The following is a 26,946-nucleotide window of genomic DNA, read 5'->3' as shown; positions in this document are numbered from 1 at the left end:
AGATGTGTTCAAGTTAATGAAGTTGCTCAGATATTCAAGTTAATAAACATGAATATTTCATACTATCTCATAGTATTTACTAGGAATATATAGCTGGTGAAGAATAATGTTGATCTGTACCTTAAAAAATGTGTGTGTGTGTGTGTGTGTGTGTGTATATATAAAATTTATAATAATTTTACAGGATTTCTTAGGTTCTCTCTATTTACCCCGCTCCTCCCCACATGTGAAAATAATATTGTAAACAGATAATAAAAAACTCCTAATAGATATATTAAATAACATTATTAAAATTAGGCTACTGTTTATATGCCTTAATTCATTTTTTTCTTTTTGTGTTCTTTAACTCTTATCTAGAATGCATTGATTCCAGTGACCCACATCTTATGATTCACCTAATGATTAATAAGTGACCTAGTAACTAGTGCAAAGCTAGTCATCAGTCTTTTGAACATTATTTAATTCTGTTTTCAACTTTTATTTAGTTTCACTTGAACCAGTGAATTTTGATTTGGATGAGAATTGTGGGACACTAACTATCTGGCCTGGTTTTCAACCTGATGTTGCCCTTTTTGCTAGAGGATTCTGTTGTTTCCTTGTAGTGTTTCCCTTTTCAAAGAGCACACAGTTTGGTGATGTGTGTTTCTATTACAGGTGCAGTGGTCACTAATGGCAGACAGACTTATCAGTAGCTTTAACTAAATTAAATAATTGAATATCTCTAATGATTAACCATAACAGTTTCTCCTGGTAAATAGAAACCCATTTTCTCATATTGTAAACCCTTTAGACTTAAAATAATTAAATTTTAACCACTGTTAAATATATATGTATGTATGTGTGTGAGTGTGTGTGTGTATATATAATTTGTCCAAAGGAAATGTATCCTGGTTATAAAAGGTAAACATTTATAAATTATTCTTTATTTAATTCTTCATGTAAACTTCACCTGTTAGATTGTTCAGATTTATATACTCTAATGCATATTCACGTACTCATCACCAGCATTTAACAAACTAGTGTTAAATATTTAACTTTTATTAAAGTCCTTCATGGTATGATGAAATAACTTGAGGTGATTAAAGGTGGAGAATTTTAGAACAGCGAATTTGGCTTATGCAGCGGACTAAGCACAGGTTCCTGAACATTGAACACTGTTGGGTTTTAAAGTTGATAATAACTGAGATTGATTCCAGTAGGACCCCCAATGCCATTGTCACCAAAGAGAAAGGCAGTCATAAATACTTCCTTTTTTAATATCCATACTTTTCACTTTAACCTTAATAACTATCATGTTTTTATTTTGTTTACGGAATACATTCACATGTCATGTAATAACAGCTGATAAATATGGAACATGTACTGTGTACTAGGCACCATTTTATATATGCTGAGATCATTTAAGGATCACAGCACCTTTTAACATAGATATTTGCTGGGAGCCATTAGCCAAGTAGGTATGACAATTTCCTTGCCAGCGTACCCCATGTTGCAGTGACATTGAATGTAGGTGACCTTGCTCAAGGACCAAGGCGGATTAGGGCGTTCCCGGTTTAGGTTCCAGGTTTAAGGTTTAAGATTATTCCTGCTGGCAATAGGGCGTATCCTGCTGCCTGAGTTCCCCTTGAGTTCTCACGGGATTCAGACAGTATATTTTGGAGATAGAAGCCCAGTGGAGTGGATTTGGGCAGAGAACGTGGATTTGGGCAGAGAACTTGGATTTCCCCAGAATGTGATTGTAGACGGCTGGTGTGAGTTAGGGAATAAAGAGTTGCTGTTTGAATCTACAAGCTGTGTGGTGGCTCGTGATTGTGTGCCCAGCCAGACTGCGGCAGATATTGTTACTTTTTATAGATGATGAGACTGAAGGTCACAGAGACAGTAAATGACACGTTTCTTGGTTCTGCCCCTAGTGTTGACCCCATAGTCCATTTTGGGGATCACCATTATGGTGAGCTATCTTCCAACATAAAAAACTTCTATGAACCTCCCTCTGGTTTAAAAAGATACACCTTCAGCACACTAGGTGATTGAATTCTGATCAGTGCAAAAGTACAGTTAATTAGAGACTATTGGGAGCGCATCCTGAAGGAAACAGGAGAATATATTCTAAATGGAAACTTGTGTATTACTTAAATAACTGTGGTAATTTAGGAAGTCTACTTTCTAGCTGTAAGTATTCCTGTGTTTGGAGCCTTTCCAATCTTTTGTATTAGGATATATATATAGTATACATATCTAAATACACCCAGCTTTCTTGGCTACAGTCTAACCAAGAAATAAATACTTAAGTGTTCTAATGTAAATACTCCATCTTTTCCTGCAGACTTTCACCCAAGAGAAGGATATGTTCAGTAGATACAGACCATCTTTTCCTCAAGACCAAGTACTCCTCCAGGTTTTCTTAGTAGTGATATTTTAGTCAACCCCAAAAAACTTCAAATTTGACTTTTAGTAACTTTCTTTGGCTGTTACCTTAGCTGACTGAAGCTCTTTTCTGAGAGTCTCTTTTTATAAAAACAACTAACCTCTTATGTATCCCATAGGACGACTGAAAATATAAAGCTATTTTTTAAATGCTATTACTGGTGTTACATCTCAAAATTTACATTTCTATTATTAATCTTGTGTTGATTATCTAATCTCACAATTCTTATTAATTCAGAACTCCTGCTTTTGGATCATCTTATACTAATTGTTACATTTATATTTTGTCTCTTTATTTAGCAAGTTTTCACGATTATAAGATGGAATCTAGTTATGACAGGCACAAGTTCTACCTCATATCAATTAGTAAGAATCATGTCTCTCCTAATGTCCTTGTTCTGTGGGTCTGTGTTTCAAACTGCAACTCTAGAAATGTACACCCATTTATACCAGTGTTTTGTAGAATGATTATACCGTATGTGCTTCCCAAGGTATCCATAGCTTTGCATTCCCTCAATTGTCTTCATAAATGCTATTTATTTATTCTGACAAGTTTTAAATTCCTTGTTCATAGAAATATTCATATTCTGTACAAAAATGCTAGCTTATTTTAGGATCTCCAGACTGATAAATATATGAATATGTGGGTATTCTGTATTTGAGTTATGGATATGTTCACATGAATTTGTGAGTATAAAAATTCCTCTATTTTTAAAATCTCTATGCTGTCTGCTTTACTGTATTATGAAAGTCTTTAGCTCTTAAACACTATTGTCTGTGAAGTTCATATCATGACTGCTTTTAGCATGTAATAGGCGAGATCCATAAGTGACAGTGATTGAGAATATGGCCTAAGGTCATATTCTTTATTTTTATTATATACCTCATGAAAGCAATCAGTCAAAACATGAGAAACATGAAACTAAGGAGGAAGATCAAAGATGTCATTACTTGGTGTGCTTTTACTGCATTGTTACTAATAAACCAGGTCTGCAGTGAGAGTGATGCTTGAATAAGGCTAAACTGAAGTCAGTTTCTCAAGAAATAACATCTTTAGATTTTTAGACAAATATTTTAAAATGTCCTTTTAGCATTTAACAGTCTCCTTGAGTTTCTCTGAATTTGCTAATACTATGAGAGATCAAGTGAAAGTTTCAGACCACAGAGGCTTTATAATCTACTCAAATCAGTAACAGTTAGTTTCTGGAATAGTACTCACTCTTAAAAAAAAAAAATACTATGCAAGGGAAGAGGGAGGGAAGGGAGTGGAGGAGGTTGGAGGTTGGAGGTTGGATCCTTTGCTCCCATCCAAAGGTGGGTGAGAGAAACCTGAGTCTATAGGGATATGCTGGCTGGCCGGCATGGTGGGTATTGCTCCTGTTCTTGCGTGTGTGGATTCTGCCTGTGACACTTTGGCTCTGTGTCAGAGAATGGTGAAGATTGTGTGTGGACGAATGATGGATGGCATTCTTCCGGGCAGCTCTTAAAGTTCGTTTTAAGTGAGCAGCTTGGGATTTGGTTTCTTTGCTGTATGCATGTCTACTAGAAAGAGAGAAGCCAGAAGGGCTGTGTTGTGCAGTGACCCTGTGCCTCCAGGGAGGAAGGAACTGTCCCTTTTCAGGCACCCTCTGAAGTAGACCCAGTGGGAAACACTTCCCAATTACCCTTCTCTGTTGAAGGGGGCATTGATGCCTCTATATGGAAGCCATACTCTCACCAAAAGCGGGGGTATCAGTTTGGGATTGAAATTGATATAAATCAGCTGCTCCAAGTGAGAGGAGCTCTAGGATACAAAGCCTGTGCCAAGGCAGGAGATGAAGAGGGAAGGAGACTCCCAGAGGTCCTTTCCTCAGAGGAAAGAGTGAGGCGAATGTGGGCAGGAGAGCAGTGGTGATGGATCTGCAGGGTTGAGGCTTACAGACGTGGCTTTCTGGCTTGAGACTTCGTTTTAGGACACCAGTTTGTAGTAAAAGGGGGAAATGCAGACTGATTAATAAGAGGCTAACAGGAAACGTGGGGTTTTCATATGACTATGCTGTGCGTTTTCAAAGGACCTAATAGAATGGAAAGCAAGAACAGCTCCTAGTTAAAGAGACACTTATGGGGATAATTTCATTCTGATTTGCAGAAGGCTGACATCCGCCCTGATGTATATTTAGATGCTGTATATTTCTGTGAGCCATGCCAATGCTCTTGGTCATCTCTTTGCCTTTGCAGTGGGTAAAGGAATTAAGTGGAAAGCATGCAAGAGTGAACAGATGAGNATGTGTTCAAGTTAATGAAGTTGCTAAGATATTCAAGTTAATGAACTTGAATATTTCATACTATCTCATAGTATTTACTAGGAATATATAGCTAGCGAAGAATAATGTTGATCTGTACCTTAAAAAAAATGTGTGTGTGTGTGTGTGTGTGTGTGTGTGTGTGTGTGTATATATATATATATATATATAATTTATAATAATTTTACAGGATTTCTTAGGTTCTCTCTATTTACCCCGCTCCTCCCCACATGTGAAAATAATATTGTAAACAGATAATAAAAAAAACTCCTAATAGATATATTAAATAACATTATTAAAATTAGGCAACTGTTTATATGCCTTAATTCATTTTTTTCTTTTTGTGTTCTTTAACTCTTATCTAGAATGCATTGATTCCAGTGACCCACATCTTATGATTCACCTAATGATTAATAAGTGACCTAGTAACTAGTGCAAAGCTAGTCCTCAGCTAGGCATCAGTCTTTTGAACATTATTTAATTCTGTTTTCAACTTTTATTTAGTTTCATTTGAACCAGTGAATCTTGATTTGGATGAGAATTGTGGGTCACTAACTATCTGGCCTGATTTTCAACCTGACATTGCCCTTTTTGCTAGAAGATTCTGTTTTTTCCTTGTAGTGTTTCCCTTTTCACAGAGCACACAGTTTGGTGATGTGTGTTTCTATTACAGGTGCAGTGGTCACTAATGGCAGACAGACTTATCAGTAGCTTTAACTAAATTAAATAATTGAATATCTCTAATGATTAACCATAGCAATTTCTCCTGGTAAATAGAAACCCATTTTCTCATATTGTAAACCCTTTAGACTTAAAATAATTAAATTTTAACCACTGTTAAATATATATGTATGTATATGTATGTGTATATGTGTATATGTGTGTGTGTGTGTGTGTGTGTGTGTGTGTATATATATATATATATATAAAATTTGACCAAAGGATATGTATCCTGGTTATAAAAGGTAAACATTTATAAATTATTCTTTATTTAATTCTTCATGTAAACTTCACCTGTTAGATTGTTCAAATTTATATACTCTAATGCATATTCACGTACTCATCACCAGCATTTAACAAACTAGTGTTAAATATTTAACTTTTATTAAAGTCCTTCATGGTATGATGAAATAACTTGAGGTGATTAAAGGTGGAGAATTTTAGAACAGCAAATTTGGCTTATGCAGCAGACTAAGCACAGGTTCCTGAACATTGAACACTGTTGGGTTTTAAAGTTGATCATAACTGAGATTGATTCCAGTAGGACCCCCAATGCCACTGTCACCAAAGAGAAAGGCAGTCATAAATACTTCCTTTTTTAAATATCCATACTTTTCACTTTAACCTTAATAACTATCATATTTTTATTTTGTTTACGGAATACATTCACATGTCATGTAATAACAGCTGATAAATATGGAACATGTACTGTGTACTAGGCACCATTTTATATATGCTGAGATCATTTAAGGATCACAGCACCTTTTAACATAGATATGGTTACTTTTTATAGATGAGGAGACTGAAGGTCACAGAGACAGTAAATGACACATTTCTTGGTTCTGCCCCTAGTGTTGACCCCATAGTCCATTTTGGGGTTCACCATTATGGTGAGCTATCTTCCAACATAAAAAAACTTCTATGAACCTCCCTCTGGTTTAAAAAGATACACCTTCAGCACACTAGGTGATTGAATTCTGATCAGTGCAAAAGTAGAGTTACTTGGAGACTATTGGGAGCGCATCCTGAAGGACACAGGAGAATACATTCTAAATGGAAACTTGTGTATTACTTAAATAACTGTGGTAATTTAGGAAGTCTACTTTCTAGCTGTAAGTATTCCTGTGTTTGGAGCCTTTCCAATCTTTTGTATTAGGATATATATATACAGTATACATATCTAAATACACCCAGCTTTCTTGGCTACAATCTAACCAAGAAATACTTAAGTGTTCTAATGTAAATACTCCATCTTTTTCTGCAGACTTTCACCCAAGAGAAGGATATGTTCAGTAGATACAGACTGTCTTTTCCTCAAGATCAAGTACTCCTCTAGGTTTTCTTAGTAGTGATATTTTAGTCAACCCCAAAAAACTTCAAATTTGACTTTTAGTAACTTTCTTTGGCTGATAACCTTAGCTGACTGAAGCTCTTTTCTGAGAGTCTCTTTTTATAAAAACAACTAACCTCTTCTGTATCCCATAGGACGACTGAAAATATAAAGCTATTTTTTAAATGCTATTACTGGTGTTACATCTCAAAATTTACATTTCTATTATTAATCTTGTGTTGATTATCTAATCTCACAATTCTTATTAATTCAGAACTCCTGCTTTTGGATCATCTTATACTAATTTTTACATTTATATTTTGTCTCTTTATTTAGCAAGTTTTCACTATTAATTATAAGATGGAATCTAGTTATGACAGGCACAAGTTCTACCTCATATCAATTAGTAAGAATCATGTATCTCCTAATGTCCTTGTTCTGAGGGTCTGTGTTTCAAACTGCAACTCTAGAAATGTACACCCATTTATACCAGTGTTTTGTAGAATGATTATACCGTATATGCTTCCCAAGGTATCCATAGCTTTGCATTCCCTCAATTGTCTTCATAAATGCTATTTATTTATTCTGACAAGTTTTAAATTCCTTGTTCATAGAAATATTCATATTCTGTACAAAAATGCTAGCTTATTTTAGGATCTCCAGACTGATAAATATATGAATATGTGGGTATTCTGTATTTGAGTTATGGATATGTTCACATGAATTTGTGAGTATAAAAATTCCTCTATTTTTAAAATTTCTATGCTGTCTGCTTTACTGTATTATGAAAGTCTTTAGCTCTTAAACACTATTGTCTGTGAAGTTCATATCATGACTGCTTTTAGCATGTAATAGGCGAGATCCATAAGTGACAGTGATTGAGAATATGGCCTAAGGTGAAAGTATTTTTATTATATATCATGAAAGCAATCAGTCCAAACATGAGAAACATGAGACTAAGGAGGAAGATCAAAGATGTCATTACTTGATGTGCTTTTACTGCATTGTTACTAATAAACCAGGTCTGCAGTGAGAGTGATGCTTGAATAAGGCTAAACTGAAGTCAGTTTCTCAAGAAATAACATCTTTAGATTTTTAGACAAATATTTTAAAATGTTCTTTTAGCATTTACCCATCTCCTTGAGTTTCTCTGAATTTGCTAATACTATGAGAGATCAAGTGAAAGTTTCCAACCACAGAGGCATTATAATCTATACAAATCAGTATTTACTGCTAATTCCTCACTATATTTCTATATCATCTGTTTATTACTGAGGATCCTTCTCTTGAATTATTTCAGAGGTCTGTTGGGGATCCATCCCATGACCTCTCGGTGGGGGATGATCACAATAGTTAATCAGAATTGACTTTAGTGGTTCAGAATCAAAATCTGAGTTTGAGTGGCAGGTTTTATTTTCTTGCTAGATTATTAAAGGTCTGAGTTCTGAAAGAAGGAACGGCGTAATATGATGGGAAGGGCTAGCTATAACTATATACCAACTGATATGGTAGAAGTTTAATATTTTGTGGGATGATGAGATCACCAGCCACCTTATCTCTCCAGCCTTAAGAGGAATTATGAATGAGGGGTTTGTATAGTATAGAATCTGCCATGTAGGCTTGTATTTCTGTCCCCGTAGTGATCCATCGTTATCTTTAGTATCTCACACAGTTGGCAATGATGATAGCTTTTAAATCATTTTTTTTTCTTTTGGGGCAGGTTTTTTTCCTCTGGCAGAAGTATTAGAAAGTTATGAAATAGTAAATTCATCACTTTTTTCTGGATGTGTAGCAAAGCACAAAGACAGAGAACTTCTTATGTATTGGACTATTTTGCTTGGATGTACTTACATGGTCCTGTAAGATTGGAATGACCCAAATTTACACAAACATCTAGTCCAAGTTTATCAAGACTTCTTACCCATGAAGAAGAAAATACAGAATTCATTTTCCACTCACTTAAATATTTATTGAGAAACTTCTGTATGCCAAACAGTTGTTCCAGAATTACAGCAATGAGCAAAATAGAAAAACAAGTTCCTGCCCTTACAGCCAATTTCAGTGGAAGCAGATAATAAACCAGTAAATAAGCCAAAAGCTGTTAAAGGCTGATAGTAAAAAAATAAAGCTTGGAAATGGGATAGAAAATTTTGGAGTCAGGGAGGAAGGCATTGGAAGGTAACACGTGAGAAATAACCAGAAGGAAATGAGGGAGGGAAACATTAAGCTATCAGAAGGAAGAATGTTCTAGGTATAGGAACAGCCAGGGTAGCCATCCCAGGAACTCTCCAGGCACCATGAGAGGCAGCAAAAAGGCCAGTGTGACTAGAATGAGCTATTCTGTCCTTGCAGATGGTCAGAGACATCTAGGAACCAGGACATCAATTAAAAGGACTTAGATTTTCTGTGACAATTGGGAAAATACTAGAAGGTTTTGAACAAAACATCCTAAAGTGACTTACACACTTTAACAGGATCCTTTTTTTCTGCTATGTTGAGAAAAGACAGTAGGCATGCAGTGTAGAAGCAGAGCCCTGTTAGAGTGTTGTCAATGATTCAGACTCTATGGTAGAAGTCAAGCTGATGCTCGGTGTCTTTTAAGGGAGGAGCCAACAGGGTAGACTTGTTATGGATGATGAGAGAGGAGATGACAGCAAATAGAAAAAATGACTTGCTCTTTGCTGAGTTAAAGACCATGAGAAGTACAGAGTTTGGGGTAGAAGGAAGAAAAGGAATAACTGCTAAGATTTCAGGTTTAGACGTGCTAAGTTGAAGTGGCCTTGATGTGGAGACCAAAACAGGTCATCAGATGGAGTAGACATGAGTTTACAATCATCAGCATGTATATAAAACTTAAAGGTAACAAATCATCAAGAAAGTGTGAGTATAGATATTAACAAGAATATGGCCAGAGTTCTGGTGACACCAATGTTGGTCAGAAGATGAAAAGTAATGCACCAAGAAAGCAGAGCAGCCAGAGTATGGATCTGTTGAGAGTGAGAAATGTGGTGTTCTGGGTAAGAAAAAGCACTACAGAAGGGAGGTCATGTATGTTTATTGCTGCTAACAGGTCCAAAAAAAAAAGAGTTCTGAGAAATGACCACTGATTTATTTGTGGTCAAAGTCATTGGTGATTTTGATAGGAAAAGTGTTAATGGGTCAAGGGTTGGTAAAAGTTTAATTGGGAAACGCAAATGGGAAAAGAGAAATTGCAGAAATAAACTATGAACAATTCTAAGTTTTGTTATAAGTGAAAGAGCAAAGATGGTGTGGCAGTTGGCCAGGAGGCATCATTCTGCCTGAGGAGGCAGGATAGTCCTAGGTTCTGCAGACATTCACCTGCCAGGAATGTGAGCAGTAGCCCTTTGTAGTCTGTGACCTCAAGGACCTTATCTTGGGTAAATATAAATTCTTGAAACATTTTCCACTGATACACTGGTGCTAATAAGAGATAGATTAACCAAGCCAGCTATTAGTGTACCAGTACTCTTCCCCTTTTTAACCCTTACTTTACATTCAATAATTTCTCTGATTCTTCTGTAAAAGTTAGTTTTTAACTGTATTTCTCAAAAGCCTTTTACATTTCAATTTGTTATTTTCATATTTGTCCCCTGTCCTAGTCTAAGTTAATTGAGGAGGGATGTATTTTATTTTTCCTTACATTTTACCTTACTTCTGCACAGATTTTCTTTTGTTCCATAACTATATTTTGAATAAATTACTATTGTGCTTCATTTTGGTAGATGATGGATTTGTTTTAAAGATCTGTGTCTTCATAAGGTTTGCAGTTAATTTCTAAATATAGGATTGTGTTTGGTGGTTTTGTTTTTTACAGAGTCCCTGTGAAGCAGGCATAGTGAGAACAGGCTCACTGCAGCTCAGTAGTTCCTCCATCAGGGAACTTCATCTTTGAGGAGAACAAAGCGAAAAGCCCCTTCCCCACCCTCCAAAGCAGCCCAGCATTCAAGTGATGGAAATGGCCGAGTGACTGGTAATGTTACTTTTCCCATTAACACTATCATTTGTATTATGTTCTGCTTAATACAAACAGAAATGATATATGTTTGTCTTTTTATTAAATAATGACATTTAGGATTTATAAATAGTCCCTGATTATTCTCACTTGACTGCTTTCTATGAATCTGCAACACAAAATAAAATGACAAAATTATATGGCTTCATTATCCTAAAATGAGCAGATTGTAATTTGTAAACTTATTTAGAAAACATTGCCACTCCAGGATTGACTTATATAGTAAGAGGAATGAATCTAAGTGGAATTTTGTCATTTCACAGTTGGGTAGTAAAATGACTTTTAGCAAGGTCAAGGCTCAATTCTTTCTGGATTATGTAAAAAAAAGCTACAGTGAAGCTGTATACATAAAGCTGTATACATACATAAAGGTGCTTTATGTATGAGGCTTATTTATAAGTTGTGTTGTTCCTTTCAGCCCTGCAGTTAGTAGATGGGATTCCTCCAGACGGTGCTTTGGAAACAAGCTCTCCTGAGGGGCCATCCAGGAGAGTCAAGTACTGACCTTGACTCCACTCTGTGTTAGTACTGAAAAAGAATTTCCATGCCAGTTGAGGAATGGATTTAATTAGAATGCTCTATGAAAGAGATCCGATTCTTTGACCTCATTTCCCAAATTTATTTCGTGAAATGAATTCTCCTTCCCTTACTCCCCCCAGGAGTAGAGATTAGAGTCTGAAACTGGCACAAAATCAACATTTCAGTTCTGGAATTATACCTGGAGGACTTTCCCTGTTTGGTCTCTTGTTTTTCCTTATTCAATGTCAGGTCGACATTTGTTAACCTCCTTCCCAAGAGTACTGACACATCATAGTTAGAAACGTTTAGTATGTTTGGGGAAAAATTTACATTAAAATATAAGCATAGTTTCTTTAAGCAATGCTTCTAGGTATGAATTCAATGACCAGGTATCCTACAGTCATGGTAAAAATTTGTTACCCTGAAAATACTTTCTATTATATAACTTGCATTATCAGTTCTCCTCAAATAAGTAACTGAACTAAATTTTATTAAAAGTATGTACACTATGATAAAATTTTATGTGTATTTTGACTTATATGTTCAATTATCAATATTAAATTTGCATATATATTGGTATATATTGTTGTTTACCAAAGTTGTAATCACATGACTCACATTTTACTTATGCCTGTATCAACATGTGGTTTTATATATGCTTTCATACATAATTTCACAGTATATTCTTATGAATATTGATATTTCCCAATTCACATATACATTCTTACACTAAAACCCTAACACAATCCAAAATTTTATAATGACCTTTATATTACTTCTATAAGAAAGGCAAATTTTACTTCAATCCTTGTACACCAATAAGAATTTTAAAGTGTATTTTGACTTTTATTTTCAATGATCAATGTTAAATTCACATACATATCATTGTATATAATTTATAGGGTATATCCTTGAAACTCCCTATTTACAAAATGTCTCATCATATGATTCATATAACAGTCTCCCTAATGTCATACCATGCATGTTTTTTATGTATTTTTAACATATTTTCACACATTCATCTTATGAATACAGATATTTCCCAGTATACATGTCCATTCTTTAACCCTAATCCTAACTCAAACCAAAATTTTATATTATCTTTACTTTACCTTTTTATCTAAATCCAGTTTGACTTGAATTCATGTAGTCCAATAAATTTTAAATTGTATTTTGACTTCTATTTTAATTGTTTAATGATAAATCTGCATCTATACTAATATGTGTCATTTATAGTTTATATCTTCACCTCCACTTATATACAACATGTGTAATCACATGACTCATATTGTATTCTTCTCTGTGTCATAACATGTATGTTTATATATGTTTTGGTACATTTTTAATGTAAATTCTTAGGACTGTTCATATTTTCACATACATATGTTAATCTTTAACCCTACCACTAACTCAAACCAAAATTTCATATTAACCCTAACCTTACCTCTACATATTAACCAATTTTACATAAATCCATGTGATCAGGTGTATCAGGTGTATATATGTGCCTGTGAGTGCTAGCTGTGCTTACTGGTTCAGATATTTAAGCGCGTGTGTATATGTATGTGTGTGTGTGTGTGTGTGTGTGTGTGTGTGTATATCTGACAGGAGACCTCAGCAGTCTTGTGCAGCCAAGCAATTGCATCATCACAACCAGGTCCCTGGATTGGCACCGGCAGGTTTCCATGTTTGGCCAGAGTTATTTAGTGCTGAGCACCGCATTGGCCAGAACTCCAGTCCTCCCACAAGTTGAAGTCAGGAGGGCTGTGAGAACTCCCTTGGCTCCAAACAGCAAAAGTTGTGCATCGACCCCAACCTCAAGCGCTACTGCAGGGGAGGGGGGGACGACACAACATTCCTGCGCTGCCTCCTACACTCTGGCCCAGACAAGGAACCAGTACCCTATGCCACCTCCTGGGCAAGTTCTGCAGCACCCCCTCCTGCAACACAAGCCATCCTCCCCATCTTCCCGGGAAGTCTGCTTCCCGCTCGCCCTCCCTGCACATCATGTGGCCCCACCCCTATATTGTTGGGCACAGCCCTGCCCTCAACTCATAAGTGAATGCATGACGCGCGCACGCTCGACGCGCGCACTGCAAACTACTTCTGTGCAGTGGGTTTCCTGCGGCCTAGAAGTTTCAGGCAGATGGTGGAGAAGCACGTGTCTTCAAGTAGCTGCGGACCTACCTTTGGAAGGCTGCCTGGCCTGCTCTGCTCCTGGCCAAGAAGCTTTGTCGCCCTCTGGGATGAAGTCCCTTCCGGCTTTCCACTTTGCGGTTCCTGGTGAGGATGTGAGGCCTCCCACAAAGGCAGTCTGGCGCTCACCCCTGTGCTCCTGTTGGACATTGTGGATCCCAGGGAGAGCCTCATAGGGAGGGCACCAGTGTGTCCAGCAGTTTGTGGGGTGCAGCACTGGCTGGAGCGGCGTCATGGGACCAGAGCTGGGTAAGTAATGCATGGGGAAGAGGCAAAGTGTGTCTCTCTCCCTGTAAGGTGGTTCATGGATGTGCGGACCCTGCTGAGTCCTGTTTGGAATAGGAACCTTGCTGGATAGTTCTTAGGGAACCAGGAGCAGGGTGGGGTAGGAGGTCGGTGAGGTAGGAGCTCCGTGGGGTAGGAGCTGGGTCAGATAGTGCAGGGGAGGGGATGCTCTGTGCTGTCCCTGGGAGGCAGTGACTGAAGGGGTGACCATGCTGAGGCTTGTGGGGGAAGGGTCCTGGCTGGAGATCTTAGGGGACCTGAGCTGGGTGGGGTAGTGTCTGGGGAAAAGGCACACTGTGCCTGTTGCTGCTAGGCATTACCTTGTAACATTCCTGGGCAAAACCCCACCCTCAACACACAGGTGAGTGCATGAGGCACACAGGCTTGGGCAGGCATATTGCAAACTGTTTCTGTGCTCTGAGTTTCCAGGCATCCAGAAGTGGCCAGTAGACAGTGGAGAAGCATGTTCCTCAAGTACCTGAGATCCTTCCTGCTGAACCTGGGAGCAGAGCCTAGGTAGGGAGACCTCCAGTGTCCTCAGCAATGTGTGGCGTATGGCCCTGGCTGGAGAGGTGTTGGGGGACCAGACTGGATGTGGTAGGTGTGGTAGTGTGTGAGGAGGGGGCACGCTGTTTCTGTAAAGTGGTGCCTGGAGAGGAAGCTCATGCTTAGGTCTTTGGGGGCACTGCCCTGGCTGAAGGGGCTTCACGGGAACGGAGCTGGGTGAGGTAGTTGGTGGGGAGGGGGCACACTGTGTTTGCACCTGTGAGGAGATGCCTGGAGGGGGCGCTCTTGCTGAGGCCTGTGGGTACAAGGCCCTCACTGGAGAGGTGTTAGGGCACCAGGAACTGGATGGGGTAGTACATGGGGAGGGTACTTGCTGTGCCTGTCACTGCAATGCAATGCCTACAGTGGGTGCTTGTGCTGAGGCCTGTGGGGGTGCAGTCCTGGCTGGAGAGTTATTGGGAGATCAGAGCTGAATGGGGTGGAGCTTGGTGAGGTAGGAACTTTTGTGGGGAGAGGTGCACTGTACCTGTTCTTGCTAGGGGGTAGCTGGAGGGGGCAGTCGTCCTGAGGCTTGTAGGGGCACAACCCTGGCTGGAGAGGTCTTAGGGGACCAGAGCTGGGTGAGGTAGTACCTTGGGAGGGCTGAACTGTTTCTATAACTGTGAGGTAGGGCCTGGGAACATCCCTGCACATAGCCCCGCCCTCGACACACATGTGCATGCAGTTTGCACACATTCACTGATTCATGTAGGGACTTATCCCAAACTGCATCTGCACAGTGGATTTCTGGGCAGCCTAAAAGTGTACTGCAGATTGTGGAGAAGCTAGGGCCTTCAAATCACAGAGATCCTTTCTACTGATGGCTGCCTGGGATGCTCCAGTCTTGCCCCTAGACTATGTCACCCTCTGGGAAGGTGTCCTTGCCGTCCTTTCTCATTCATGGTTCCTGGTGAGGATGTTGGGCCTCCCACAGGGACAGCATGGCCCTCACCACCACCTCCTCTTGGTCTTTGTGGACTTATGAGGACAGTCTCAGGTAGGGAGGACTCCAGTGTCCCCAGTGGTATGTGGCATATGGCCCTGGGTGGAGAGGTTTTAGGGGACTGGAGCTGGGTGGTGAAGGAGTTCGGTGGGTAATGTGTGGTGATGGGGCACACTGTGCCTGTCTCTGCGAGGCGCTTATGCTGAGGCCGGGGGGGGGGGCGCCAGCCCTGGCTGAAGAGGCATTGGGGACTGGAGCTGGATGAGTTAGAGCTGGGTGGGGTAGTGTGTGTGGAGGGGGCATGCTGTGCTGGCCCCTTGAGAGGGGCCTCTTTCTGAGGCCTGTTGGGGTTGGACCCTTGCAGGAGAGGTGTCCTGGGACCAGAGGCTAGGTGGGGTAGTGTGTGGGGAGGGGGCACTCAGTGCCTGTGGCTGCAAGGTGATGACTGGAGCAGATACACGTCGTGAGGCCTCTGGGGGCGTAACCCTGGCTGGAGAGGTGCAGGGGGACCGGCAGCTAAGCGGGGTAGTGAGTGCCGGCTGTGAGGGAGTGCCTGGAGGGGGCACTAGTGCTAAGGCCTGTTGGGGTGGGGAAGTGTGGCATAGGAGTTAGTGTGCAGTTCCTGGGTGCTCTTGGCAGGAGCTGAGTGGGTGTGGCAGAGGTTGCAGGGAAGTGGGGCAGAGGCACTTTGGTGCTGTTCCTGGATGCTCCTGGAGGCAGCTGAGTTTGTGTGGTGGAGGATTTAGGGCCGGTACCTGGCTTCAGTAGTGGGACTTTGTTGGGGGAGTAAGTGTGAAGAGAAACTTTGGTTGGGGGCTGGCCTGAATGGGGGGATGTTGAAGGGAGAAAGAGGAACACCTGGTTTAAATGGGAGTACACATGTATCATTTTTAAAGCTGTGCATACGGTGTATCATTTTAAAAGCTGTGTTCTAAACTTTATCTACCAGTGTTTTCTTTTGTTTGTCCCCCCAAAAGTGTAAATTACAAGTTTTCAGTGTAAGTCTATTCTCTACATTCTGTACATATAATTTTTGTGTTTTTCTTGTACCTTATATTTTATTACAATTAGGTGATTTTTGATGATTCGTTGTTTATATATCAATGACTTTCATATTTTAAATCAATCATTTTTATGGAAACCATTTTTGTAAGTCCTCATTTACTTTGCTTTTTAGTTCACTATTTCCCAGTAAGTACAATTACTCATCCATTGGCATTTCCCTTTTTGCTGTGCAAAGGGTATATTCATTCTGAAATACTTTGATGTGTATTTTGTCCAGTGTGTCTTACTCAAGCTTCGTGGAAATTTAATTATCAGTTGTTTTTGTCTTAAAATGGGAGAAAAACTGTAGTTGAAATGGTCAGGTTTTTAAGGCATTTGTCTTCTGGTGACATTTTGCTCTGTTGAGACATGCATTTTGTAAGTATATGTCTTTATAGTAACACACATATTTCATGTCAATTTTTTTGTTCATACAACCAGTTTTAGTAAAACAAGGTTTTCTATTTTTTCACTTCATCATTCAATATGTTTGAGCCTCTGTTCATGTTCTATAGGTGGGAATTTATTATGATCACCATTCTGATAAAAGAAGCTTATAGCAAAGTTAGGGCTAATTTTTATTTTTACCACAAGGTCATTTGTCATAACGAGTTTATACTTAGGGGTTTTACAAGTTAGCATCAAAGTAGGCAATTAAGAATATTAACATTAACCAGCACTATTATAATTAATTCTTTTTTACTTTTGGGATTTCACAGTGGGATTGAGAACTATATCAGGAGTATCATTTCTTAGAAGTATTTTTAAGTGTAGCAGCTTAATAAATATGCCTAGATGCAACCAAGCTTACATATTTTAATGGAAATATTAAGCCCTGAATTCCTGGGCTGGGGTTGTGGCTACACCTAAACATATACGTGTGTGTGTGTGTGTGTGTGTATGCTCTGAAATCCTGTCAGTTTTGATTTTCAATTATGTAGAATACCTTTGTGAGTATTGATTATATTTGTGTAAGTTCATTTCATAGTTTTTGCTATTTAGAATACCTCAACATGCAAATGAGGGCTCTCATGAGGAAACTAAATGTGTAAATTTTGGTTTCCCACAGCAGTTCTGTGACGTATCCCAGGGCCTCCAAGCCCCGGCTAGTGGTTTGGTTTAGAATGAGGATGGTATAAATGGAGAAAAGGGATGCATACTTGATTGTTTTATTTGTTCATGTGAGTTATAATTGACAATAAAATGTATTTTGACATATCATACATAAATGGAGTATAACTTCTCATTCTTTTGATTGTACATGATATAGATTCACACTGGTCATGTAATAATATATGTATATAGGGTAATAATGTCTAATTCATTCCACTATTTTTCCTACCCTCTTACCCTCCTCCACTCCCTTCACTCCCCTCTGCCTTATCCAAATCACCTGTATTCTTCGCTAGAGGGCATCCTCCTATCTCAGTCTCTAAACTCATGGACATTACAGGTGTGCACCACAGTGCCTGGCTTTTCTTCTCATTTATTCTGCCCTCCCAGGCAATATTTTTTCTCTCAAAGATTTATTTTGTTTAACACCTCATAAGTACATATTAGTATGTACAATGTAATTACGTTGATTCCTGGGTAATATCTATCTCAACTTTTATCATTTTTTATTGTAAATATATTTTAAATATCCTCCCTTCTATCTAGTTTCAGTTATTCAATGCTATATTCACCCTCCTCTGCCATAGAACACAAGAACTTACTCATCCTAACTGTAATGGTGTTCTGGTTGACCAAGATCTCTCCATCCTCCCACCCTCTACACTCTTCCCAGCTTCTGGTAACAACTATTCTCTCAACATCTATGAGATTGACTTTTGTAGAATTCACATATAAGTGGAATCAGGTAATATTTGTTTTTCTGTGCCTGGATTATTTTATTTAACTTAATGTCCTCCATGTTTATCTCTGTTGTTGTGTATGACAGGACTTCTTTTAATTCTGTGGTCAAATAATATTTCTTTGTATATATCACATTTTCTTTATCCATTTGTCAGTTTATGGGCACATCTGTTGTTTTCATTTCCTGGCTATTATGAACAGTGCTGCAATCAGTAGGGTAGTGCAGGTGTTTCTTTGCCATGCTCATTTCATTCCTTTTTGTGTACCCCCAATAGTGGAATTTCAAGATTATGTGGTAGCTCTATTTTTAGTTTTTGGAGGACTCTCCATACTTTCTTCTATAATAACTGAACTAACTACATTCCAACCATCACACTCTTCAAAAATGGTTTTTGTGTCTTGCCTACCACATTTATCCCAATATTTCCCTAATATTATGGCTTTCCAAGTATGAAAATATCTACATAGCCAAACCGTTATCTCACTGTCCTCAATACTGTCATGTAAATAAAAAGTTTTTACAACTGTTTCTCAAACACACAATGACAGTTTCTGTCTGGAACTTTACTAGATTTTTTATGCAACAATATCTTTGACTTTCTCAATAATTTACATAGTTCGTTCCAGTATACTTAATTTTAAGTGTTTACTGTGTTATTATAAAATTGATTTGTCATTTTTACTTTACCATATTTGTTAATAGTACCTCAATTTTACATTTATATCCCAAGGGGATTGAATCTAGGGCCTTGTGCGTGTGAGGAAAGCACCCTACCAACTGAGCTATATCCCCAGCCACAGACTATATTATAAAAATGGAGAATTTCATAGATACCATTGAATTTATGTATTGAGATGCAAGAATAAATAAAATGGCCACATGAGTCATGAATAAAGAATAATTTGAGATTATTCAAAAATAATATCAATAATGATGATATAAATTAAGCTATTACTAATAATTAAAATGTCTATTTTTCTAGCACTTAAGACAAATAATCAACCTAGTCAGCAAGAAAATGAGCACATGCATTATTATCTAGGCACTATATATATCCATGTAAGGTCTAAAAATATTTGGCTTTTATTTGGTGCTAAAGTTAAGAAAAGTCACACATCACTATTGCTGCATTATTTAAATAAATTTTTTTTTGTTAATCTTTTCTTTTTTGCTGGCATTGTAAGGATTTCTAGTAGACTTACTGTATTAATTTATTGAGGTATTCTGCTTAACTTGCATCATAGACTCCTCAAGATTTAAATTTAATATGTAAAAATATTTTGACATGCATAATCTATTTTTATTTCATCAACACGTTTTCTTAAGTTATGTATTTATGAACCACATAAACAAAAATGTTCTACAAAGGTAATAACAAAATGAAGAGAAGTAAAACAATTCCATTAAACATATAATAATCTATGTTCACCATTGAGCATCAAATTTTTAAATTATCATATCTTGTCATTTTTCCCTTATTTCCTAACACAAATTATATTATTCAATACATCTTATACAAAAAAACTTTAATTCTTATTAATAATGTTTTCCAGCTAAAGCAGAATTTTCTGAATATTTCTCTGTGTGTGTATGTTTGTGTGCATAAACGTGTACGACTGTGTGTGTGTTTGTGTGTATAGAGAGAGAGAGGGGAGAGAGAAGGGCAGAAAGACTTTTTATGTTAGGTAAATATATTTGTATTTGTATGGGAACTCTGGTATAATTTTGCTATAAAATTTGAACTTAAAAATGAAGTATCTGATATAAATAGTTTATAAACAGAAAAATGAAATATCTGATAATAAACAGAAGAATGAAAATTGAAAAAGTATTATCTGCTGGTACATTTTGTAATATCTTTTAATATCAGATATTGATCAGATAATTATCAGTACACAGTGAGACTAATTATTTGGGATGATCATCAATATTAAATGCATTTGAGAAGTCCAAAATAACAGCTATGTTTCCATTTTGTTTTTCTTTTATTAGTTTTAATCTTAGTTTTTTTTTTCACTCTTTGCAAAGTATAAACTATCACCACCTCTTTTTCTCATACACTATAGCTACCTAAATAAATTGTTTAGAAAATTTATAATGTATTCTCCAGTATGTTACATGATCTTTAAAGTTTGAGACAAATGTTTTCAACTCTTTGTATGCTATTTACATTGTTGTGATTTTTTTCATTTTATTAGAATACATGTAATGGGAGGTAATATCTCTATATTTCAATGTTGAAATTTTTAAAGGTCTTAATCACAGTACTTGTTGTAATATAGAGTTATATACATACCAGAGAATAACATTAATTTGAAAAGATAGGACATAATGACAATTAAACAGGAGGATTGCAGGTTCAAGCACAGCCTCGGCAACTCTGTGAGATCCTTTCTCAAAAATGGTTTCATCTGCTTCACTGAAATAAAATGTTGGGGATCTAGCTCAGTGGTAGTGCATCCCTGGGTTCAATCTCCAGTGTTAGAAAATAAATGAATAAAAATAAATGAAAAAAAGAACCAATTAGTTGATAACAATTTAATGAAATGAATGTGTATTTTATAAGATAACACATTAAAGGTTGTTTTTTTTTTATTTAGGTAGAACAAACAAAAAGATAAGGTTATTTTGTCGTAATCATAATATTTATGACTTATGGGATTTATTTTGATAATTTTAAATTACTGAAAAATTGGTATATTATTTTAGTTATTTATATTTCTTTTTGTTAATAACTAGTTGTCAGCTAGTTATATCTAGTGTATAGTGGGCATGGTTTGGCCACCATTCTTTGATGATATAAAACATTTAATCATAAATATGGCTTTTAAGAATCCTAATATGGAGGCTTACTGAAGCTGGGGTGTGAGTGGCAAATAATGAACTATGAAAATAATAACAAGGACTTTGGAAAATGTTTATTTTTCTCTCTCTTTCTCTGATTGATATAAGAGTCTTTCTATATGTTTATCCATTTATTTATTAACATGTTTGGAGATTGAAAAGGCAATTTGATATTATTTCTTTTTATATGACAAGGGAGGAAAAAGTCACCTTGTCCTCTTCAAAGGACTCCAAGATGGGTGTTCTGTCATGACAAGTCATCAAGATTTGAACCATTTGCTATTTGGGAACTGAGGCAATTTACTTTTTTTTTCTGTTCCTATTTCTGTATCTAAAAGGTAGCAATAAATATAGCAGCTTGTTTATAATATCTATTAGTTTTAAATAAATGACGTGGAGACAAGCTGCCATGTAGACAGTGCCCAACAAAAATAGCAGCGACTCTTGCCACTGTCATCTATCTTGTGGTCCTTTGTCGTCATATCACAACAGTGCTGAAGTATCAGAGAGATTTAATCCCTGACAGTATCATTAATTCTCTGTGATCTAAATAGTTACAGCTAATCTTTCTGGGTTTGGTTTGTCATAAATCAGTTGGTGATGAATGGTTCCTTTTCCACACAGATGTTTGAAAAATTTTATACATTGTTCATACACTGTTGGGTGACATTCTTGGAACACATTCAACTGCAGCTATTTGAAATGTTATTACTAAGAGCCCTCCCCCCAATTGTCTTCATGACACCTATCTTCTGTAGCTTTTCCTATTATTTTCACTTACTTCAGAAATTTCTTTCTAAAAATATTTACTCTTGTCACATTACTTCAGATGTACCTTTAGGATAAAAATACAAACAAAAAAGAAACTAACATAAATATAATGATAATGAATTCTTTTTGTTAGTTGATAAGCTAAACATATTATAGAAGTTCTCTAATTTACTCCTTCCAGTGATTCTTCAATATGGGTGATTGTTTTCCCAATTTTAACTGCTGAAGACTGGCAGAAGTAAGATGAATCATGTTTTAGTGGCATCATCTTCTCTTTGTTATTGAGACTTAATGAAGAATCTGTCAGTTATTTTCTCCTCCTTGCAACTTAGAACGTAACATGCTTTTATGCACTGAAAATAAATCCTCAGTATCAGCAGTCAGATATAAGGTAAAAATAATTTTTTAAAAATATCTGCATCAGTATTTCTGAGAATAATTTGAAAAAGTGATCTAAGGTATTTGAAAAAATGTTACAACACTTCACTGAAATAAATAGCACTGTTATTGTTTTTGAGAAAAAAATAAACACTCAGGATATTTTTAATTAAAAAATAAGTTATAAATTTAAGCTATAAAGAATAATACTTAAATAGCTTAAATTTAACAAAAAAATTTGTATAGGATGCATAAATAAGTGTGCATCAAGTATAACTAATCATAATAGAGATACCTGGAAAATAAAAATGAGTAGTTCTACAAAATATTTAACTGTATCATTATACTATAGTAAAGCATTATAGTGTGGACACAAGGTAGCAGGTCTATTATATGAGAATAAAAATGGATAACTAGAAAATTTCTAATTTTTTGAAAATAAATCTAATAAGTTAATTGTAGAACTTGAAATTTTTATACTATTAACTTCATTTCTAAAAATCTTGCCAGAATTTACAGAAAAAATGTGTGACATCTTATGGATGAGTACATGCATTGTAAGTTAAACAGTAGAACACATTGGTGTTCAAGTTCTTACAGGCATGACATTAAGCACCTTGCAACAGAAGAACAAGCTGTAGGTAAATTCTTCTCCATGACATTATCACCTGTTTCTTTAGTAAAGTTCAGAATGAATGCACATTTAGTTAAGGATAACAGTAATTTTTATGTAGTTTTTTATCTGCCATCATTAGAAATGTAATTAATATATAATTTTCCTACAATAAATATAACATTAGAATTTCAACTATTTTGCAGAAATATTATTCCTGTCTCATCACAGTGAAAACTTTAGTAAACTTTGTATAATCCTTAAAACATTTTTATAAATATTATGCTAATTCAATATTAATAAGAGATCAGTCTAGTTTATATTTTTTTCCTAAAAATGGCATTTTAAAACAAAATTGCATACTTATACCTACTTCCATTTTATTTTCAGGTGTGCATCTATAAGAAAAAGTGGATTTTTGTGAAAAGTAATAAAAAATACTGTTTTGTTAGCTACAATGTATAATATGCAATTTTCAAAGAACACTGTGAATTATGTACACATTAAATACATATAATCATATATGTAAATACTTTAGCATACACACACACACACACACAATATAAAGCAATGTTTTGATGTTCTAGAACAGAAGTATCGAAGTATCTAGGGAGTTCTTTCAGATTTCCTTACACTAAATTCTAAATTGGCAAACTAAAATGGATGTATTTCTCTCAATATAGCATAAACTAATAGAAATAAAGAAAATTATGATTTCTAAATTAATTTAAAAACTACCTGTTGTGTTACAAAATGGCAAGGTTGGGGCTGGGATTGTGGCTCAGTGGTAGAGTGCTTGCCTAGCATGGGCAGGACCCGGGTTTCATCCTCAGCACCACATAAAAATAAAGGCATTGTGTTGTGTCCATCTACACCTAATAAAATAAATATTTTAAAAAATAGCAAGGTACTAAAATTAGAATTCAAATTCATATCTGTATATATTTTCAAATATTTGAGCTCTTTTCATTTCTGCACGAGTTCAAAATAACAATGAAAATACCTAAATCCACACCGTACTAGCCGAAATTCTCACAATATCTAATTACATACTTATTCTATCCAGATTCCATGGTAACTCCTGGCAATAACTAAAAGTGTTTCTAGTAGTAGTAGTAATAGTAGGTAAATGTTATGTTTTTAAAATCCAAAATTATTTTTTCAATATGTAATCTCTTTATGGTTTATTTATTATTTCTGCCCATGTGTGGTTAAGAGTTATGTGACAGAGCAGCCCTGAATGGGGCTATGTAAGTTTCCTGGAAGTTACATAACAAAATACCACAAACTGTGTAGCTAATAACAGACATTTATTCTCTCAAAATTCTGGCTATCAGAATCTGAAATCAAGGTGTGAGCAAGGCTGTGCTCCATCTGAGACTCTGGATAAAATCCATCCTTTCCTCTTCCTAGCTTTGGTGATAACCATTAATCCTCTTCAACTTTTGTCAGCTTGCAGCTGCCTCACTCCAGTCTGCTTCTGTTCTCACAGGTCCCTCCATTCCCATTATCTTATATATAAGTCCTTCAAGCATATTGGTTAAGGGGCAACATTAATTCCCTCATGTTTACTGCAAGTAATAAAAACATGATGGATTTTACCATCTTAGCCATTATTACAGACTGACAGATTAATTTTGTTCAAATTATAATTTAAAATAAACAACTTACAAGAGTGACAGGCTTATTGCGGATTTTATTTTACAGTCCCAAGCTCTATTAAGTATCCCATTTTGTAATGCCATTTGAACATTCTTAAGTTAGATATGTAAATAGTTGTTTTTGTATTAAAATATGCTGGTATTTTAAATCTATAATTTTCAGTTAGGAATAAATTTTCTTAAATGATACTTAAAAAATCAAATAGTAATTCCTTTAAAATAACATATTAGCCATTTTAAGTGTGTAATAGAGTAATATTAACAATTCACATTGTTGGAACAACCTAGGTACTCTTCAACAGATGAATCGATGAAGAAAGTATGGTATATATACACGATGGAATATTACTCAGCCTCAAGGAGAATGAACATATGGCATTTACTTGTTAATTGATGGGACTGAAGCTGTCATGCTAAGTGATATAAACCAGTCTCAAAAAAAACAAAGGCCAAATGTTCTCTCTGAGATGTGGATGCTAACCCATAACAAGGGAGGGGAAGTATAGGAGTTCACTGAATTGAACAAAAGGGAATGAAGGGAGGGGTGGGAAGAAGAAAGAGAGTAGAATTAATTGCACATGATTTTCAATGTGCATATGAACACATGACCAGTTTACCTGCACAAGAATGGGATAAAAATTGGAATGGTTTGCACTCTATATATGCATAATATGTTAAAATACATCCTAGGGTCATGTGTATGTAAAAAAAAAAACAAATTTAAAAAAGGAGAAATAATTTTATGTAGGTTTTGTATTCAAATTAACATATGCTGTCAGTGATGAGAAATATAATAATGTTTTCTGATAAATAAAAATAATCAGTATTTGCATATTTTCCTTTCCTAGAATGTTTATATGATCATTTGCTTTTTTGTTATACCATTCTTTTGTTTCCACTTGAAAGACTCTCTGCAGCAATTCCAAAAAGGAAGTCTAGTGGTAATTAACTCACTCAGCTTTTATTTTTTTGCTAAGAAAGTTGTTATTTTTTCTTAATTTTTAAAGGAAATTATTACTGGTGCTCTCTTCTCAGTTGTCAAATTGTTTTTAGTTTGTGTGTGGGCATCCTTTTTCTTTGAAAAATTAATACATCATCTCTGACATAAAGTTTTCTTCCAAAAAATCTGCTGATGTTTTTCTGAAAGCTCCATCTTAGGAGATAAATCACTCTTCACTTCTTGTGTTCAAAAATGTTTATTTTCATTTTATTTACTTATTTATTTATTTTCTAGTTGCTGATAAACTTTATTTATTTATTTATATATGGTGCTGAGAATTGAACAGACTTTTATTTATTTATTCATATGAGGTGATGGGAATCAAACCCAGTGCCTCACACTTGCCAGGCAAGTGTGCTTCTGCTGAGCCACAGCCCCAACCCATCAAATATCTTTATTTTTAAATTTTGATAGTTACAATTTGCCTCACTTTGGGTCCTTTGTGGATTTAACTTAATTATTTTTCTTTGAGTTTCTTGAATTTGGGTATCCATTTTCTTTCTCAGAATTGAAAAAAAATTTTCTTTTATTTTTTCAAATGAGTTCTACTCCCCCTTCTCTTTCTCTTCTTTAGAGATACATGCAAAACACATATTTTCCTTGTGATGTTGTCCCTTAGAGTTTCTTCACATTTAAAATTTTATATTTTTTAATTTTCTTTTTGTTTCAATCAATAATTTCAAAAAGCCTGTATTTGAGTTCAATGAGTCACTCTTGTGCTTGATCAAGTCTGTTATTGAACACTTCTAGTGAATATTTTATTTCAATTATTGTTTTATTTAAATATTGTCATGTTGACATTTTTACATTTTACATGCATTTTTCTGATTTTGTGTCATTTTTTTAATATTTATTTTTTAGTTGTAGTTGGACACAGTATCTTTATTTTATTTTATTATTTTTATATTGTGCTGAGGATTGAACCCAGGACTTCATTTGTGCTAGGTGAGTGCTCTACCAATGAGCCACAATCCCAGCCCTTTTGTGTAGTTTTCTGCTGTTCTCTCATAACACATGTAAGTATTTTTACAAGGACTATTTTTCATTTCATGAAATTATTCATCGACCTTCAAAGTCTTAGGATTGTTCTTTGTAGAGTTATCTCGTTTATTTGATTTATTTGTGTTTCTGTGTTTCTTCATGTGTCTTGTTATTTCTGTTATAATTTTTTGTTTTGTTTTTGCATTTGAAGAAACAGCTACCTCTTCCAGACTTTGTGAATCAGTTTTGTATGGGGGACAAGTTTCACAAATTAGTCAGAAATTTTGGAAGCCCCGTGGATCTTTTATGGGAGTGGTTCTTTTCTGGACTTGAAAAATGATTTCTGAATTAGATTTGCTGGTTTCTTTAAGAAAGTCTTGTACTCTCTTCCTCCCCCTGGTGTCTCATTGCTGTGAGGTAGAGTCTGATGCTTAGACAATCCTTTTGAGCTCTCTCTGGTTCTCAGCCCAACTCAGGTATTGAAAGTAAGAAATTTCCTCATATGATCCTTGAGACAA

General features: G+C 36.0%; 1 protein-coding gene across 1 annotated transcript in view; it reads left to right on the top strand.

The window, feature by feature from the left end:
• Positions 1 to 26,946, top strand: part of LOC107133529 (ankyrin repeat domain-containing protein 26-like) — a 141,868-nt gene that overhangs the window by 32,661 nt on the left and 82,261 nt on the right. Inside the window, exons 2-4 of the mRNA XM_048797646.1 lie at positions 10,595 to 10,750; positions 12,920 to 13,756; positions 14,215 to 14,308. Coding sequence (XP_048653603.1) covers positions 13,741 to 13,756; positions 14,215 to 14,308 — 110 coding nt within the window. The 5' untranslated portion in view covers positions 10,595 to 10,750; positions 12,920 to 13,740. The remainder of the gene's footprint in view (positions 1 to 10,594; positions 10,751 to 12,919; positions 13,757 to 14,214; positions 14,309 to 26,946) is intronic.

Source organism: Marmota marmota, unplaced genomic scaffold (genome assembly GCF_001458135.2).
Source record: "Marmota marmota marmota unplaced genomic scaffold, marMar, whole genome shotgun sequence".
NCBI classification, from domain to species: Eukaryota; Metazoa; Chordata; class Mammalia; order Rodentia; family Sciuridae; genus Marmota; species Marmota marmota.
The sequence above is the reverse complement of the archived record's forward strand: the minus strand, read 5'-3'. Positions and strand labels throughout refer to the sequence as shown.